The sequence below is a fragment of the Bombus pyrosoma genome, linkage group LG15 (assembly GCF_014825855.1).
Source record: "Bombus pyrosoma isolate SC7728 linkage group LG15, ASM1482585v1, whole genome shotgun sequence".
Lineage (NCBI taxonomy): Eukaryota > Metazoa > Arthropoda > Insecta > Hymenoptera > Apidae > Bombus > Bombus pyrosoma.
In genome coordinates this window covers 2,977,984-2,992,903 of record NC_057784.1, presented here as the reverse complement: position 1 = coordinate 2,992,903, position 14,920 = coordinate 2,977,984, and the positions used below count along the sequence as shown (strand labels likewise).

The 14,920-nt window shown below is 36.3% G+C and overlaps 2 protein-coding genes across 7 annotated transcripts in view; one reads left to right on the top strand and one right to left on the bottom strand.

The window, feature by feature from the left end:
• The first annotated feature begins 566 nt into the window (after positions 1–566).
• LOC122575578 (general transcriptional corepressor trfA-like) lies at positions 567–5,830 on the top strand. 3 transcript variants are annotated; one of them, XM_043744685.1, is made up of 3 exons: positions 567–894; positions 2,028–2,085; positions 2,260–5,830. In XM_043744685.1, exon 3 carries the CDS (start codon positions 2,278–2,280, stop codon positions 3,550–3,552), a length of 1,275 nt encoding a protein of 424 aa, XP_043600620.1. In that variant the 5' UTR covers positions 567–894; positions 2,028–2,085; positions 2,260–2,277; the 3' UTR covers positions 3,553–5,830. The 3 variants fall into 3 exon arrangements, with proteins under 3 accessions (XP_043600620.1, XP_043600619.1, XP_043600618.1); XM_043744684.1 differs by having other exon boundaries at positions 567–1,213; XM_043744683.1 differs by having other exon boundaries at positions 569–1,352.
• A 4,563-nt stretch (positions 5,831–10,393) lies between these two features.
• Positions 10,394–14,920, bottom strand: part of LOC122575575 — a 79,442-nt gene continuing 74,915 nt past the window's right edge. For 3 of the 4 annotated variants that reach the window (XM_043744674.1, XM_043744675.1, XM_043744676.1), the window contains one exon: positions 10,394–12,488. In XM_043744674.1, coding sequence (XP_043600609.1) covers positions 12,027–12,488 — 462 coding nt within the window. In that variant the 3' untranslated portion in view covers positions 10,394–12,026. The remainder of the gene's footprint in view (positions 12,489–14,920) is intronic. The other variant, XR_006319466.1, reaches the window with a different exon arrangement.

Genomic DNA, 14,920 nt, shown 5'->3' with positions numbered 1-14,920 from the left:
ATAAAAAAATAAATGGATGAACATCCACAGCCTAATAATCAAGTATCAATGAACATTCGAAATAAGCAAACGTAGTCAATTTTATCCTCTTATCAAGTTGTACTTTATGATCTGTATAGTCTTCGTTTTTCCTTATTTACATATTTATGTAGTTAAAATTAGAGAACAGTAATTATAAACATTATATATATTATATAGTTGTACAAACTTTTTCTTAATATTATAACATTTTTCTATTTACGTGTATTACTTTTTACCATCTACTATTTACATGATACGTTTTTATAGTAAGTATAGTTAATGGTTCTTAAATTAGTGTTTTTTTAACATATTATAAAATAATATTCAATATTCTAAACTATATATAATATAATATATAAATATAGAAAAACATACTACATATTATATATCAATCGATTAATTTTAACTGATAAATTACGATATATACTACGTAGAACTTCATGAAATATGACTTTGCCATGTGTCGTGTGCCAGAAATATGTCTAATCCTTTCATTCGATTGTATGTTTTATATAAAACGGTACCAACGCGGCAAACGACAGCAGCGCTGCGCCATACTCGTGTCGGATTGCGTTATTTGTCAACGGAATTTACCGCTAGTATCGAAGTAAGGAATAAAGTAGCCGGTCGTGAGTGTGTGCACGTGTATGGTTAGCGTACGGCGTTGACACTTTCCTCTGAATACGTATCTCCGCTGGATCAGTTACGTAAAATATCTTAATCCAATTAAGAAGATCCAGAGCGATAGTGACTCGAAAACTAGCGATAAATTTGTATTGGTTGTCGAGGTGGCTGTTTCGACGTGATCTTGGCGCGTACATTTACACGATCTCGAAATCAAGCGGCGTATTACATGGCGTCTGTGTGAATCATGTACGCTAATTCTTAAGTTACGATATATTATTGCGTCTTGCGATGTGCTTTCCGAATAATATTCTATACTCAAGTACGTAATGTTATAAGTGAACGGGGAACAAAACTAAAGACACAGAAATAGAAAAAAAAAAGCGATCGAGATATATATCTGTAGGTAAAAGGCAAAGTAAAGGCACAGTTAGATAAACTCGGTCTTCCGTAACTAAACGACGGGGGCTTGTTGCATTTACGTGGGTGAGGGTAGACCTACGAAAAAGGGCGTGGAAAGATTAAACGAGTTAAATAGCCAAGACGTAAACGTACGCTAACATTATGGGTAAGACGCCAAAGAAGGCGACACCTGGGGGCGATGAGAGGAATTTGTACAATCGGAGACTGAAGGCAACGACCGCGCCGCCAAATCCTTCTGAAACTAGCTTGCGCAAGAGACAGCGCAAATCCAAGATTTCGAACAGGTTTGTAAAACCAATCAGCCCAGCGAACAGCAAGTTTATCCATAGTTTCTCTGTTTAGTCTTCTCGCTTGTTAGTACCTTCTTTTTCTCATTCTGTCTCATTCGAGTTATTCGAGTTAAACGCGTCTCGAGTACAACAAATCTTTTTTTGATCGTCTTTCTACACACGTCGCCGGACACACTGCCGCCTGTGGATAATCTTTCTTTAATGCTACGTGTTTTTTTTTCTTTGAAATATCCGAGACAAGTGTTACTCAATTTTGTCAGAAGATAAACATTGATATCTTGCAAACGTTTCATAGATTGAGACTTTTTATATTTTCTCATATATTTTTTCGAATTTCTCAACTCTCACAATCAGTTGATTTACGTATTATGTAAATTAAAATACACAAATTGCGAACAAATTTATTGAGAAAATTAATGAAATATGTGTTGTATGACTATAAGCTAGAAATAATTGGGAATAAATGGGCAAATAGGCGAAAACGTATAGGTCCAAGGTTTGTTAAATAGATGCAGGGGAGAAACTTTGGTTTAGCTGCTTTGTCAAGTTTTTTTTTTTGGATCAGTACCTCTCATCACCTCCAGAATTTCTTGCTCTGTGGAGATTGATTATAAATATCCGTATAATTCTTTTCTAATGATTTTGAACATTGCAATACTTTTATTTCAGATCTAAATTGAGTACCTTAATAAAGAGAGTACCACATAATCAAAGGAAAAACTTTAAAGTGAGTTTAATCATTTTTTATCTTCTTTATATTCTATTATCTCATATCTAACATTATTTCTTTATATCTAATATCACTTTAAGCTTTATCATTAATCTTCTAATTTTTAATCATTTAAAAATCTTCAAACGTTAACTCGCTTGCTAAATATGTGGAATATTATGTTTGTTATAGAGCAAAATTCAGGAGCCAATGAAAGTTGAATTAGAGCGTTCTGCAAAACAGGGAACAGGAAATCCAGATAAAACAGCTGGAAGCTCTAAGGAAAAAAAATCCGTTGTTCCACAACAAAGTGAAGAATCAAACTCTGCAAAGATGCAGCCAGAATCAGAAGAAGCAGATCCAAAGCTAAATCCAACTGTACAGGTGGAATATACTAAAAACGATAGTTCTAAAGATACACAGGAATCTGATAAGGAGTATGCTAGTCATACTCCTTCTGAATCCATTTCAGTGTTGGAAACACAGGATGATTTGGAAAACGCAGAAGTAGTGGTTGAGAAAGAGCAATTGGAATGCCAGAAGGAAGCGAGCAATTCCGATAAAAATCAAGAAGATTGCCAAGAGAACAATCTAAATTTACATTTTGAAACAGAAAATAATATTGAAAACACAATTACAGAAAAGACAGACAATGTAGATTTAAAAAAGGAAAACAATGAAAAATGCCCTCCTGAACAGGAGATGACAAAAGACGATATACATGAGAAGGAAGATTTGCAAAGCGAATCTCAAACCGACACGGAAAGTAATTCGGCAGATGTTATAGAGTTCACAACGTCGGAAATATCTGAAGCATCTGAAATTTTATCACAGAATGATGTCGAGAAGGAAAAGGAAAAGGAAATGGAAATAGCTGAGGAAAGCATCGGCAAGAATATATCGTTCGTTTCGTACGATCCTTCGATAATGTTGAAGGACGTGCAGATTAAGTTGAACGATTGCTTGAAAGAGAATTCGAAGTTATTCGACACGAGTAACGCTAGTCACAGTATGTCGAGCCAGCCGTCGAAGGATATGTCCTTCGGGAAGACGCTGAGAAGCATTTCTGGCCGGCGTTCTCTCAGCAGAATGCGTCATGTGACTTTGCGTGAGTACAGGTACTCACCGAGCGATTCGATGTTCGTCAATACGTCGAGCACATCGTTGCCGCAGGACGAAGCAGTGGATTTTAAGATTCTTCGTTATAGTACCGATTTATCTGACACACTTTCTACCACAAATGGTAGTTCGACCGAAAGAAAACGAAAACTTGACACTGAAGACTGGAATTCTATGAAAAAGCAGAAAACGGAAACTGAGAACAGCTTGTTACATAGTCCTATCAGTTTATTGAAAGGGTTACGCAAGCCTATACAAGTCTCTACCCCGGTTTCCGACTTGAAATTTAAGACTGGTAGATTGGAACTGGACGAGAATAGTAAACCAGCAAACGAAGGTAGCAAAAAATGGTGCACTATCATGTAAATTACCATCGAATCGCACCATTGATGAAAAAGAGTTTTAAGAGTCTTTTCACGCGAAGGCAGCGGTTCGTGCCATCCCATGCGCCTTCACAAACATACTAGGTACATACATGCGTTAACATATTATCGAGTTATAACGCTGAATTATTTTTCTTCAATAGCGTAAAGAGAAATTTTTTTTCATTTATTCGTATCTGTTTCTATGTTTGTTCTTCTTCCTTTTTACGGAAATATATTTATAGCACCGTACTTTTTCTAAAGCATTTTTACTCTTCATACGAGTTACGTATAATAGACCGTGCAATTCTACACTTCAGAGGCTCATGAAAAGACATCGCGTTCTTAATGAATAACCTTTTAAACGTTGACTATATATATTATGTGTATATTATTAAGTCTTATATTTGTAACTAGCGGTCGAGTATATTTTATACAAACAACAGAATGTAATTATAGGAAATATGTAATGGTAGAATCCCCATTCTCGTCACTTGAAAAAGCTATTTCATCGAATAGGAAATTCACGGTATTACGGTATATAATCATACAATGGATAAGATATATTTTTCGAATATGCTATATATCGTTCGCGTGCATTAGTTTGATCGCATCGATCGATTCTCGTTTATGTACAAGATAACATTGTTCGCGAGTCAACGGAAAAATAAATCGCACTTTTTTTTTTTGTCCGTTTCGTCCGCTTCAGTTTACATATTATAAGAGATACGATGCAACAAATTATTTTACTTTTTGACCTTATAAAGTATATTTTCTCACAGTGTAGACGTAAGTCGATTAGCATCAGAGAATACACTTTTTAGAAGGAATAAGTTTACGTTTCGATGAACGAGGTAACTAAGTCAATTGGAAACTTGAGAGTATCGTATAAAATACGTTTACCTTGTGCGTCAGTTTGTCGAAGCAATTCTAGAGCTTACATACTTTTTATCGCGAAATTCACGAAAATCTCAAACTAACGAGATTGTAGTGGCAATTTTACATATTTATATAGGATAAATCATTGTTACGAGATAGCTCGTATTTTATGGACAGCGCTTGCCATGTTCAGCGATGAGGCTAAAAATATTTAAAAATATTAGATTTGTCAATCAACGTCGAATAAATTTCTCTATGAAGGCCACAATTGAAAACATCATAAGTCACGTAATTCCTTTCTTTTATGCAACAATTTTAGGACTCAATCTATCTTCAATCAATTCTATAGAAAGATTTACTTTTGCATTTGATTTTAGAATTAAATGTGTTCCTCTTTTGAACATGTAAAAAAGGTATCAACTATGTTAAGACACAACGGCTAAATCAAAGATGGAAATAATCTGATAGAAGATGAAACTAGATGATAAATCCATGATGTTTTTCGTAATACATGAATAATACTGAAGTATTCCATATCAAAATACTTTTTTTTTTATTTCACTAAATGGGATAGAAATCAGAAAATCAAGGAACATAGATTTACTATGTTTTTCCTGTGTGGTCTTCATTTGGTAGATCGAAAGTCATGGTAGTATAAGTCAAGATTTTGGAAATTTGGGCCTGTTTCAATCTTTAAAAGTGTCATTTCTCTAGCTTCATAATTAATTAAATATTAATTTTATTTTCTAGAGCGATGACTCGATACAATGTGAACCTCTTGCGAAAGATAAATGCGACACACGTTATTTTATTTGAAAAGTAGCAGTACATTGACTTATGCTGCGAAGGATTCGAAACGATTTGGAAGGAAATCGCGTGCGATTCCACAGCTCGTCGCTGTTCGTGAAGCGTGCTCGGTACTGTTCTTTGTTGAACGATTGATTGCCGATTGTTATGTAGATGGAACAACGTGAAACATTTGAGATCGAAAGTTTATTAAATTCGATGTAAATACTCGAGACTCGACAGAGCTCGCGTTATTACGTGTTGCGAGTATGAAACTGCCGAGTGTTTCGACCAAAGCCGTAAAGCTCACTTTTTACCATTACATGTACGGTAAACACACAGAAATACATAGATAGATACGTATGACGTATTTTTCAAACTGCTCTCCATGACATTTTTTTGATCGAATAACAGAGGCACATTCATCTTCTACGTAGAAATTCATATGCTCATACTTCAAGTGCAACTGTTAAAATTCATCAGGGCCAAACACGTAATCTCTCCATGCACTTTTCTACATGTTACATTAAGCGAGAACACAAACAGGAAAGATTGAAACCATGTATGAATAATGTATATAGAAAATGAGATTTATAATAAACCTTGGAAATCTGAGAGACTAGTCGTTACGGTACTTTAACCTCGGCTCTCTCCGTATACCATGTTTTCAAGTACACGCGTTAACTCGCGGGAATGCAACCTGACAGCTGCAATCGTGTCAGTTACTTCGATACTATACGCTTAACGCGTTCACTGCCACGCGAATTTCATATATTCTGTTCTGGCAGCCTCGATAGATCAAAATATGACAACTCCACTTCTTATTAATTTCTTTATTTCGTTACTTAAGTGAACGATTAATATGCAATTTTTAGGAAACGAACGATTAACTTCCATAAGCTCATTTATCGGAGAAACCGATAATGACAAATAGTGGTAAATTTCAATGTAAATTTCAAAAGACAGTCATTCATTATCACATAGGTATGGTCAGTATTTTGTACATTTCAATTTATAGAATCGATCAGCGTGGCTTGTGAACGACTCGTGTACTGCGCTGTGACATTGCATTTTTTCCAAAATTATTATTAATCATTGTATTTGCACCCCTTCTATCTAGCAATGTTATAAGTCATTCGCGTTGTTGATGTTGTATTTTTCGCACTGTGAGATTCATATTATTTTAATCGTTTTAAAAAGTTCAGAGAAGCAGGCGAGTCATCGATAACCACCGTGGCAGCCAATCTGTTAAAGGATAACTACGCTGAGCCTTAAACCAATTAGCTCGCATTCCTTGCGAGTTTGCTCGGGATAATTTCGAAATGTTTGAAACGCACGGGCCCTCGTATTTGTTCGAGAACTTATTGTACGTGCTTGCAGGCTCGTTAAGAATTTATCGCAGCTCGGCGTTAATCGTCGCGTTAATCGCCGACTTTTAGGGCCACCGTATATTTCTCCGGACTGCTTTCTGTTTCGTGCTAATCGTGTTTCAAACGAAACTTTCTTACGTAACTCTTAATCGCCAGGATCGTTTCCGGTTTTTAGTATTAGAATGGAGGACAAAGTATACCACCGTCCGTAAGTATTTCGACATTTGCTGCAATACAATCGAAAGATTTATATTTTTATTATGTTTCCGAAGTTACAATTAGATCGCCGATTTTTATAACGATTTTATAAATTCATAGGATTTTTCAAATTTCAAGAATGCACATAACACGCGTCGATATTCAAAGTATAATATTTTTGTATAATACTTGGTGGACGAGGTAAATTTATACGTAGATCCCATTTGTTTAATTAGGTTTATAAAAGTATGCATTTTCATAAAAATCCGCAGCCTAGTTATAACAGAAAAGACGACACTCTACTGTTAATTCTCTAATCCTTGTCATAATTAAGATTATAAATGTTCTATTGAATTTAATCCTTAGAACAATCGAAGGAAATTACGTTAATATTATTATTGCAATTTCACGACAGAGAGAGAGAGAGAGAGAGAGAGAAAATACGATATTTCTTACTTTAGAACTCAATAACGTTAAACAAATGTAATTAAAATTATTGACTGTATGAAATTATTATTTGCAATGATTACAAATAACTTTTTAATGGTTTTATTACAGAATAACGATATTAAAACAAAATTCCAGTGGAATGAAAACTAAAGTACACAATATCTGTATTTATTTATAATGAATGGATTCCCGAAGTCCACATAAACGTATAAAAATATATGCTCGTGGCGTTTCGAAACTGTTTTAAAATCGCTGAACTTACGCATCTGCACAGAATTACTTTTCATTCAATTACGCCTTTTTTCTTCTATTTATACTAATTAACATCAACTATCGTTTTCATCACTATCTACCAACTATATATATTTGACCGAGATAAGATGGTAGGCCAAGATTAGATTAAAGAGTTTTATTCGCAATAATGTGGAAGTTTCGAATACTTATGGACATCGAATTAGGCGATCGTTAAACGCTAATCCAATACAGCTTAAGTTTAAGCAATGGCGATATTCATTAAAAGGCAAAAGCATTAACTTTCTTATACGAGACGGCGTATTCATTTAAGTACATTAACCCACTAAGGGCAAACGTTTGCGTTAAGTTTTCATTTAGAACGCCTCTTCTGTCAATTTACGTTGTTGAAGTCTATTTTTCTATTCCTATTTCATTTTCTAGCTACATCCTAGAATCCTTTTGAATAAATCGAAGTACAGTACAAGTTTGAGTATCCGAACTCACGCTGTCCGAGTAACATTTTTCTCGTCTTTTCTATGAGAAAAGATTGCTTATTTTCGACGAATTTATTGCATAAAAAATAATACCAAAAGTTTGCCAGTATAAAAATGCAACAATTTCTTGCATTTAGAATTTTTATTTTTCAATCATCTTTACGAAGGATCCACATTGTTATACGCATATTCGAATGTTCCATTAATGATGTTCCAACAATTGATCGTTGTATAGATTTGCATAGCTCTGTACCTTTGTACATTCTTCAATAATATTCCGTATACGTAATTTTTACACTTTCTAATGGATTAAGTATCCCCAGAATTACTATGCTCGACGTATAACCACTCACGAAATGATTTATCGCGAGATTTAAAGCGCTTATACGATCTGGTTACTCTGGCAAAAAAATGGACTGCCCTACGCGAAGAGGATCGCAAGAGAGACATTTTTCCTCGAGTTTTCTCCGCATTATATCAACGACGAGGGGAAGATATCGTAGCGCGCTCGTGTAAAGAATTCGAAAGTCCAAGAACCGACAAGTTTCACCATATGTCTGCTACCGACTTGATACATCGATATTTCCAAAGCATCTGTGGCTACTATTCCTCGTCTAATACGAAATCTCAGCGATACCCCAGGGCAGTTACGATCTCTTTCGAAGGTGGAGCATCTGTCGCGAGAAAAGTTTTACGGACAGTTTTCTGGTAACTTCTGATTCTCGGTGGAAGTCACCGTGCAACACGACTCGATGTCGAAGTGCACGACAGATATTTTCGCGCGAAGTGTAATTATTTATGGACTCATCGACAACATTGACAAAGCCACGTTTCTTTTGGACGTAAGTTTGAGTTTTGAATTGAAACATACTCGTAGAGTAGTTCATAAAAATGTATAGGAAACGTTTTGAAATTTCATTAACACTGTGACACCTAACTGTGGCACGACGAATTTCCTTTGTGGGAAGTGTCAATTTTTTGTGGGCTCTTGTGGGAAATTGTGGGCAACGAACATCATTTTGTGAGCTGACGAATTTTGCTCGTGGGAAGCGCCAATTTCTTGTGGGTTTTGTGAGAAATTTGTGGGAAATGAATTTCGTTTTGTGGATAATTTGCGGGAACTCACTTTCATTTTGTGGGGATAATTTTTCTTTGTGGAAAATGATACGATGTTGCATGTAGGGTATAGAATATGTATGTATAATATCATGATAAGTTGCTATTTATGAGTGTACTTACCTTATTGGGTATGGAGAATGAAGTATTGGTTGCAGGATGTATGATATAGGATGTGAGATGAGATGTATGATGTATGGAATATAGGATAGAAATGTGAACTATAGAATGGGTTTGGGATAATGCATATGGGATAGTGAATATATGATACAGGATAAGTGTGTATAATAGTATGGAAAATTTCAACTTATGAATGTACTTACCTTATTGGGTATGGAGAATAAAGTATTGGTTGCAGGATGTATGATATAGGATGTAAGATAAGATGTATGAAGTATAGAACATGGGATAGAAATGTGAACTATAGAATGGGTTTGGGATAATGCATATGGGATAGTGAATATATGATACAGGATAAGTGTGTACAATAGCATGGAAAGTTTCAACTTATGAATGTACTTACCTTATTGGGTATGGAGAATGAAGTATTGGTTGTGAGATGCATGATATAGAATGTGAGATAAGATGTATGAAGTATGGAATATGGGGTAGAAATGTGAACTATGGAATGAGCTTGGGATAATACATATGGGATAGTGACTATATGACATAGGGTAAGTGTATATAATAGCATGAAAAGTTTCAACTTATGAATGTACTTACCTTATTGGGTATGGAGAGTGAAGTATTGGTTGCAGGATGCATGATATAGAATGTGAGATAAGATGTATGAAGTATGGAATATGGGATAGAAATGTGAACTATAGAATGGGTTTGGGATAATGCATATGGGATAGTGAATATGTGATACAGGATAAGTGTGTACAATAGTATGGAAAGTTTCAATTTATGAATGTACTTACCTCATTGGGTATGGAGAATGGTTGTGGGATGCATGATATAGAATGTGGGATATGAGATGTAGGACGTAGAGGATGGGATAAAATTTGCCAGGCAAGAATCTGTTAGTGATTTAGTAGGGCGACATTTTAAACAATTTGCAAAGAAATTTTTAAATAAATAAGTCGTTGGAACAGAGCGAGTTGATTTACGTTACCACTAAAAAATATTCGGACTGTAGTTTACACAGAAAATTATTCAGTTTGTTGAACATTGAAGTTAATCCATTTTTGCTCTCAATGCATTATTCTGTAGTAGATTCTCCATTTTAATCAATTGAAGTCGCTATTGAAAAAGGTTGGTAGCAGTTAATCCATTAAGGGCAAGCAATAAAGAAATGTCCAAAAGTTGTGTAAATACAACGTTAACAATTTATTAGAAACCGTAAGTAACGTAATATAAGGTAAGTTATTGTTTTATCAAGGTACAAACAACGTATTAGGATAATATATACATTACAGATGCTATTACGCAAATCAAAGGCACAAAAGGAAAAACTAATTTATGTAATAGTTTAATTTCTTCAAAATGCGTATTATCGTATAATCTAGATAAAAGAAGAAATAGTAACGAAAAAGATATTCAGTAAATTCTTGAGATTTCTTTTTCTAATTACAACGTGAAAGATTGATAGACTTTATTAATGTGAACTGACCAAAAGGAAATCACAAATGAAATATCGGGTTTACAATATCCTTGATAAATCATTCGTCTCTAATAGATTGAATAGCGTTAAAAAGATCAAAACGCGCGTAGGTAATTGGTATTCGTTTCTATTTGCAAGATGCTCGCGAAGAATCTTCGATTGTGCAAACAACTGCGACTTGTTTAGCAACGAGAGCACCGTGCGCGAGATCGTGTGACATTAAAGAATCTCATCACGCCGCTAACGCTAAAACCCTATCTCGCTAGAGGGTAAAGAGTGCGACGCGTTTCTGTTACATAAGACGGAGTATAAATGTAATTCCAGTTCCCCTTGGGAAATTCAAGACTGCGACGAGGCACGCGTGGAAATTGGAGCAGCCAGTGGCGTACATCCCACTCCACATCGTCTGCATTTCCTCTTCATGATCTCCACGACTCTAACTTACTTTCTGATTCTATCCGTTTATCTATTTATCATATTTTACTTTATCCTTTCACTTAAAAATCAACTTCTTTTTTTTTCTCTCGAATTCGAAGCAGGATCGTAGAAGTTTACGCGTTTTCAATCGAATTTCCCAGCAAGAATTCCTTAACCGCACGTATCTCAAAGGACGTTGCTTATATGACGCTATATGCCTAACATATTTTAATCCATTAAGAACCAACGTTAACACAATATAATACACTTGAACTTAATAAATTCTACTACATAGAAAAATGTTACAATATATAGAATGGTGTGCGGATACTTTTTGAAACCACTTTATATAAAGGTGACAATGATAATTGATATCGCATTTGCACCTTTCTTCTGTCTTTTTTAACGTTAATTTTACCATTACATTTTTTGCATCTTGAACGTCGTTACTTTATATTTATTTTGTTCTTCAACTTCTATATACCGTGTACTATTTCACTGTGCCTGGTTTTCAATGGATTAATACGCGATCCAGTCATGCAATCCAGTTGATATTTATCACACATAAGTAAGAATATTGCATTTGCATAACCATCTAGTTGCAACCGCGTGTGTCTCACAGCAGAAGTTAGACTTCTTAATGGACGCAAGTATTTTGACACTTGGCGATATTGGGTACCTTAGATCGAATGCCTTCCACTGTTTTATTATAAATAATTCATTCTTTATCATCGTACCTTATGCTTTATAATATAAAATATCGAATAAAATAAAATTCCTTAAAGTTTTGCATGATAATTGTAATAAGTACGTAATACTTATGGCCAGTATACTTACGTATTTTACGTATATCTCGATTTAAAGTAAGGCGATTCGCGTGACTGGAAAAGTCAGCCGAAATCCACATACCGGTAAAAACGTGTTAATGTTAAGAAGTAAGAACAACCGCCTTGCGAAGGCAGGGACCTTGACAGCCTTCCCTCAAACCGGGCCACAAAACTGTCTTAATTCTCGTACCATTTGGATCCGGAGAGGCGTGATGCCTCAGGTGAATCTCTCGTCTGAATTCCAAAGCTTGAGCCACGTCGAGGACCAAAGGCGTGACACGGGCCAGACAGGCCCAGGCCAAACTGGAACAAGCATCGGCGTAGTTCTTGACCTCTACGCATCCCCGTAGACACGGAAAGTCGTACAGAGTTCTTTCCAGCTGGTTGACCACCTGTTCCGCGACCTCGCGGGAACCGGTCCGCGCACCGGAAGTCGCCAGCTGTCGCTTCACGCATTCTTCCAACTCCGGTGTCGCCTGTTCCGTGGCCGCGGTACCGTTCAGAATTTTCATCGCTTGCAGATACCTCGACGTCTGAATTATGCCCGCCAGCCGCCAGGAGAGCTACGGATCAAAGTGTTCAATTTACAAATATTTGCTTCGATGCGTGTACAATCGAGGAGAGAAATATAAGTGGACAAGCAAGTGACAGCAACGTCGATGAAGTTTAATCGATTGATCGAGATGAAATTTAGAAAATAAAGATGAAGGGTGAGTTACCTAGGAGTTTAAGACGAGATGTTTTCGCTGTTATTAATTACATGGAAAAATGTTTCGGATAAAAGTTGAATGGCTTCAAGGGGGGGGGGATATTCTCATGCTATTTGTTATTTTGTAGATGGACGCGCAAAGGCGAAGGCGAAGGCTAAGGCGAAGACCAATTTTTCTTCTTTAAATGGAATTATATATTTCTTAATACATTGATCAGCTCTATAAAAGATTCTCTATAAAAAATGATCGAGCTACTTATGTCAAAAAGTTACTAGTTCGATAGATGTTTCAACTTTTACTTTGTGAAACTTATCGTATGAAAGACGTAAGGCACCGCTTTTTTGTTTGTTTTCAACAAATAATTAATCTCAACGTTAATCGAATAGAATACGCGATAAAAATACCTGTCCATTTATTTTTGTCTTCGGCTGTATACGGAACCGTTTTCATCAAAAGTTAAGCTAATGGTACAGCTTTGGTGGAAACAAGAAAAAAATGTTTCAAACAAAAGTTGCATTGTTTCCTGGGGGACGTACAGTGCCGCAATCGATTTGTTGTTACTTCGCTTTTTTTATCGCCAGACCATGGTCACCATCAATCTTTTAAATTGAACGCCTGACGTTTCTCCGCGAATTCGACTAAAGCGTCAAATTTTACTCAGAAACACATTATACGAGATAGTGTCTAAAATGCAATCGTTTTAAAAAGTATCCACTTTCTTCGCGTTCGTTGCAGTATTCCCATCGAAATCGTAAGATTATAATCGTAAAGAACTGTTCGTTAATACCGTTCATTACTCGTAGAATCGTTCGTTGCAACATATCCAATTGCAGACCGTTAAACGAAACTCGTAGAATATCTTCGTTCTCTGCTTGCCCTCCCTTAGTTCCCCGTAAAAATCGAACAAACTTGCTTTCGATTTCCGGTTAACGAGTTCCTTCCACGGTCCTCGAAACGCGGTCGATAGACGACAGCCGGTGCAACCGTCGAGTTTTACAAGCTAGGAACAGCATCTCCATTTTCTTAGCGGAATCTTCCCTCTTTTCTTCTTGTAAGAGCACGAAAGTCAGCCTGAAGTGGCAGTAACTTACGTGGGATCCGTGCTGATAATCCTATGATTTATTCACGCCGGAGAATGGATTTCGTTTTGACGCGCGTTGTTTACGATATCGTCGCGCTCGGATTTTGCACCTCGAAGCGCTCCAAGTTTGTGAATTTATCGCCTCACCACCTCCGGTGGCAAACTTAACGCCGTCGCGAGACGAGTGAATTTTTCAGCTGGAATTTTTCTTCTCGCAATTGGGAAAGGAAAGACGCTGTCGTTTTCATCTGTCGATTATAAGAATCTCACCGGTGACCAGATCGTTTCCACGGAGCAACTTTGGAACCTTTCAGCCAGCTTATCGCTCAATTATCGCGATAGACCGCAGCGTTCAAGGTTGCGAGATAGAAATTGGGAATTGCATTTTTTACGTCATATCCGGCACGATTGCGGTCACCTACGCTATGGCAGATATATTTTGTCGAGCAACGCGGTGAATTATCACCACGCTCGCGTATATATTACGTCCGCGATTATAACCGAGGACATTGGACAAGCGTTGAAAATATTCCTTGCCCTTTCTACCATTTTTTTTTTTTTTTTTTCAAAACATTCCGCGAGCTAGCAATCTCGTTCCATTCACGTCATTTTGAAAAATCTTCCATCAACTTTAAATTGATTTTTCAAATTGAATTTTTCGATTCTGCCATTTTACGCAATTTAAATCACCGTTTATTCGTTCTGCGTTCAGTTTCTATGCGCGAATATAAGTTTTAATTTGCTCGAATTTAAAATATTTCGAAACTGTCGTCAGGGATCGTTAATCCAGCGTTCCATTAAATGTTGCAGCATCATTCTGACAAATTTGTTATCGATGGAACTAACGTCTCGCGTATCGTGAGTATTCGTAAGTGAAATTCGAAGAGATTCTCTCGAGGAGTTAAGTCACACCGAAAATGTTACCGCATTTCTTGTTCAATTAATTTACTGCAGTAAAAATATTAGTTTTCTATTGTAAAAATGTTCATTCTCGCGCGTATCGCAAATTGCACGATACCAGTTATACGTAAGCTGTTGCGAAAAACCGATGGAAAAATTGGAATCGACTCGATAGAAACAATTGAAAGCCTTCCCTGTACAATTAACGATAAATATTGGCAAGTTGGAAAGGTAGAAACCGTAGCTCGTAAACCTTCCTCTTATCAGTATCGTCAGTATAATCAACAATTGAGGATTTCCACGT

What these genes read in the sequence shown, in the direction of transcription:
- LOC122575578 (XM_043744683.1), top strand. Translation starts at nt 1,210, where the DNA reads ATGGGTAAGACGCCAAAGAAGGCGACACCTGGGGGCGATGAGAGGAAT. An exon ending in AAATCCAAGATTTCGAACAG is followed by an intron (nt 1,353 to 2,027) that starts GTTTGTAAAACC and finishes CTTTTATTTCAG; the next exon opens with ATCTAAATTGAGTACCTTAA. An exon ending in ATCAAAGGAAAAACTTTAAA is followed by an intron (nt 2,086 to 2,259) that starts GTGAGTTTAATC and finishes TGTTTGTTATAG; the next exon opens with AGCAAAATTCAGGAGCCAAT.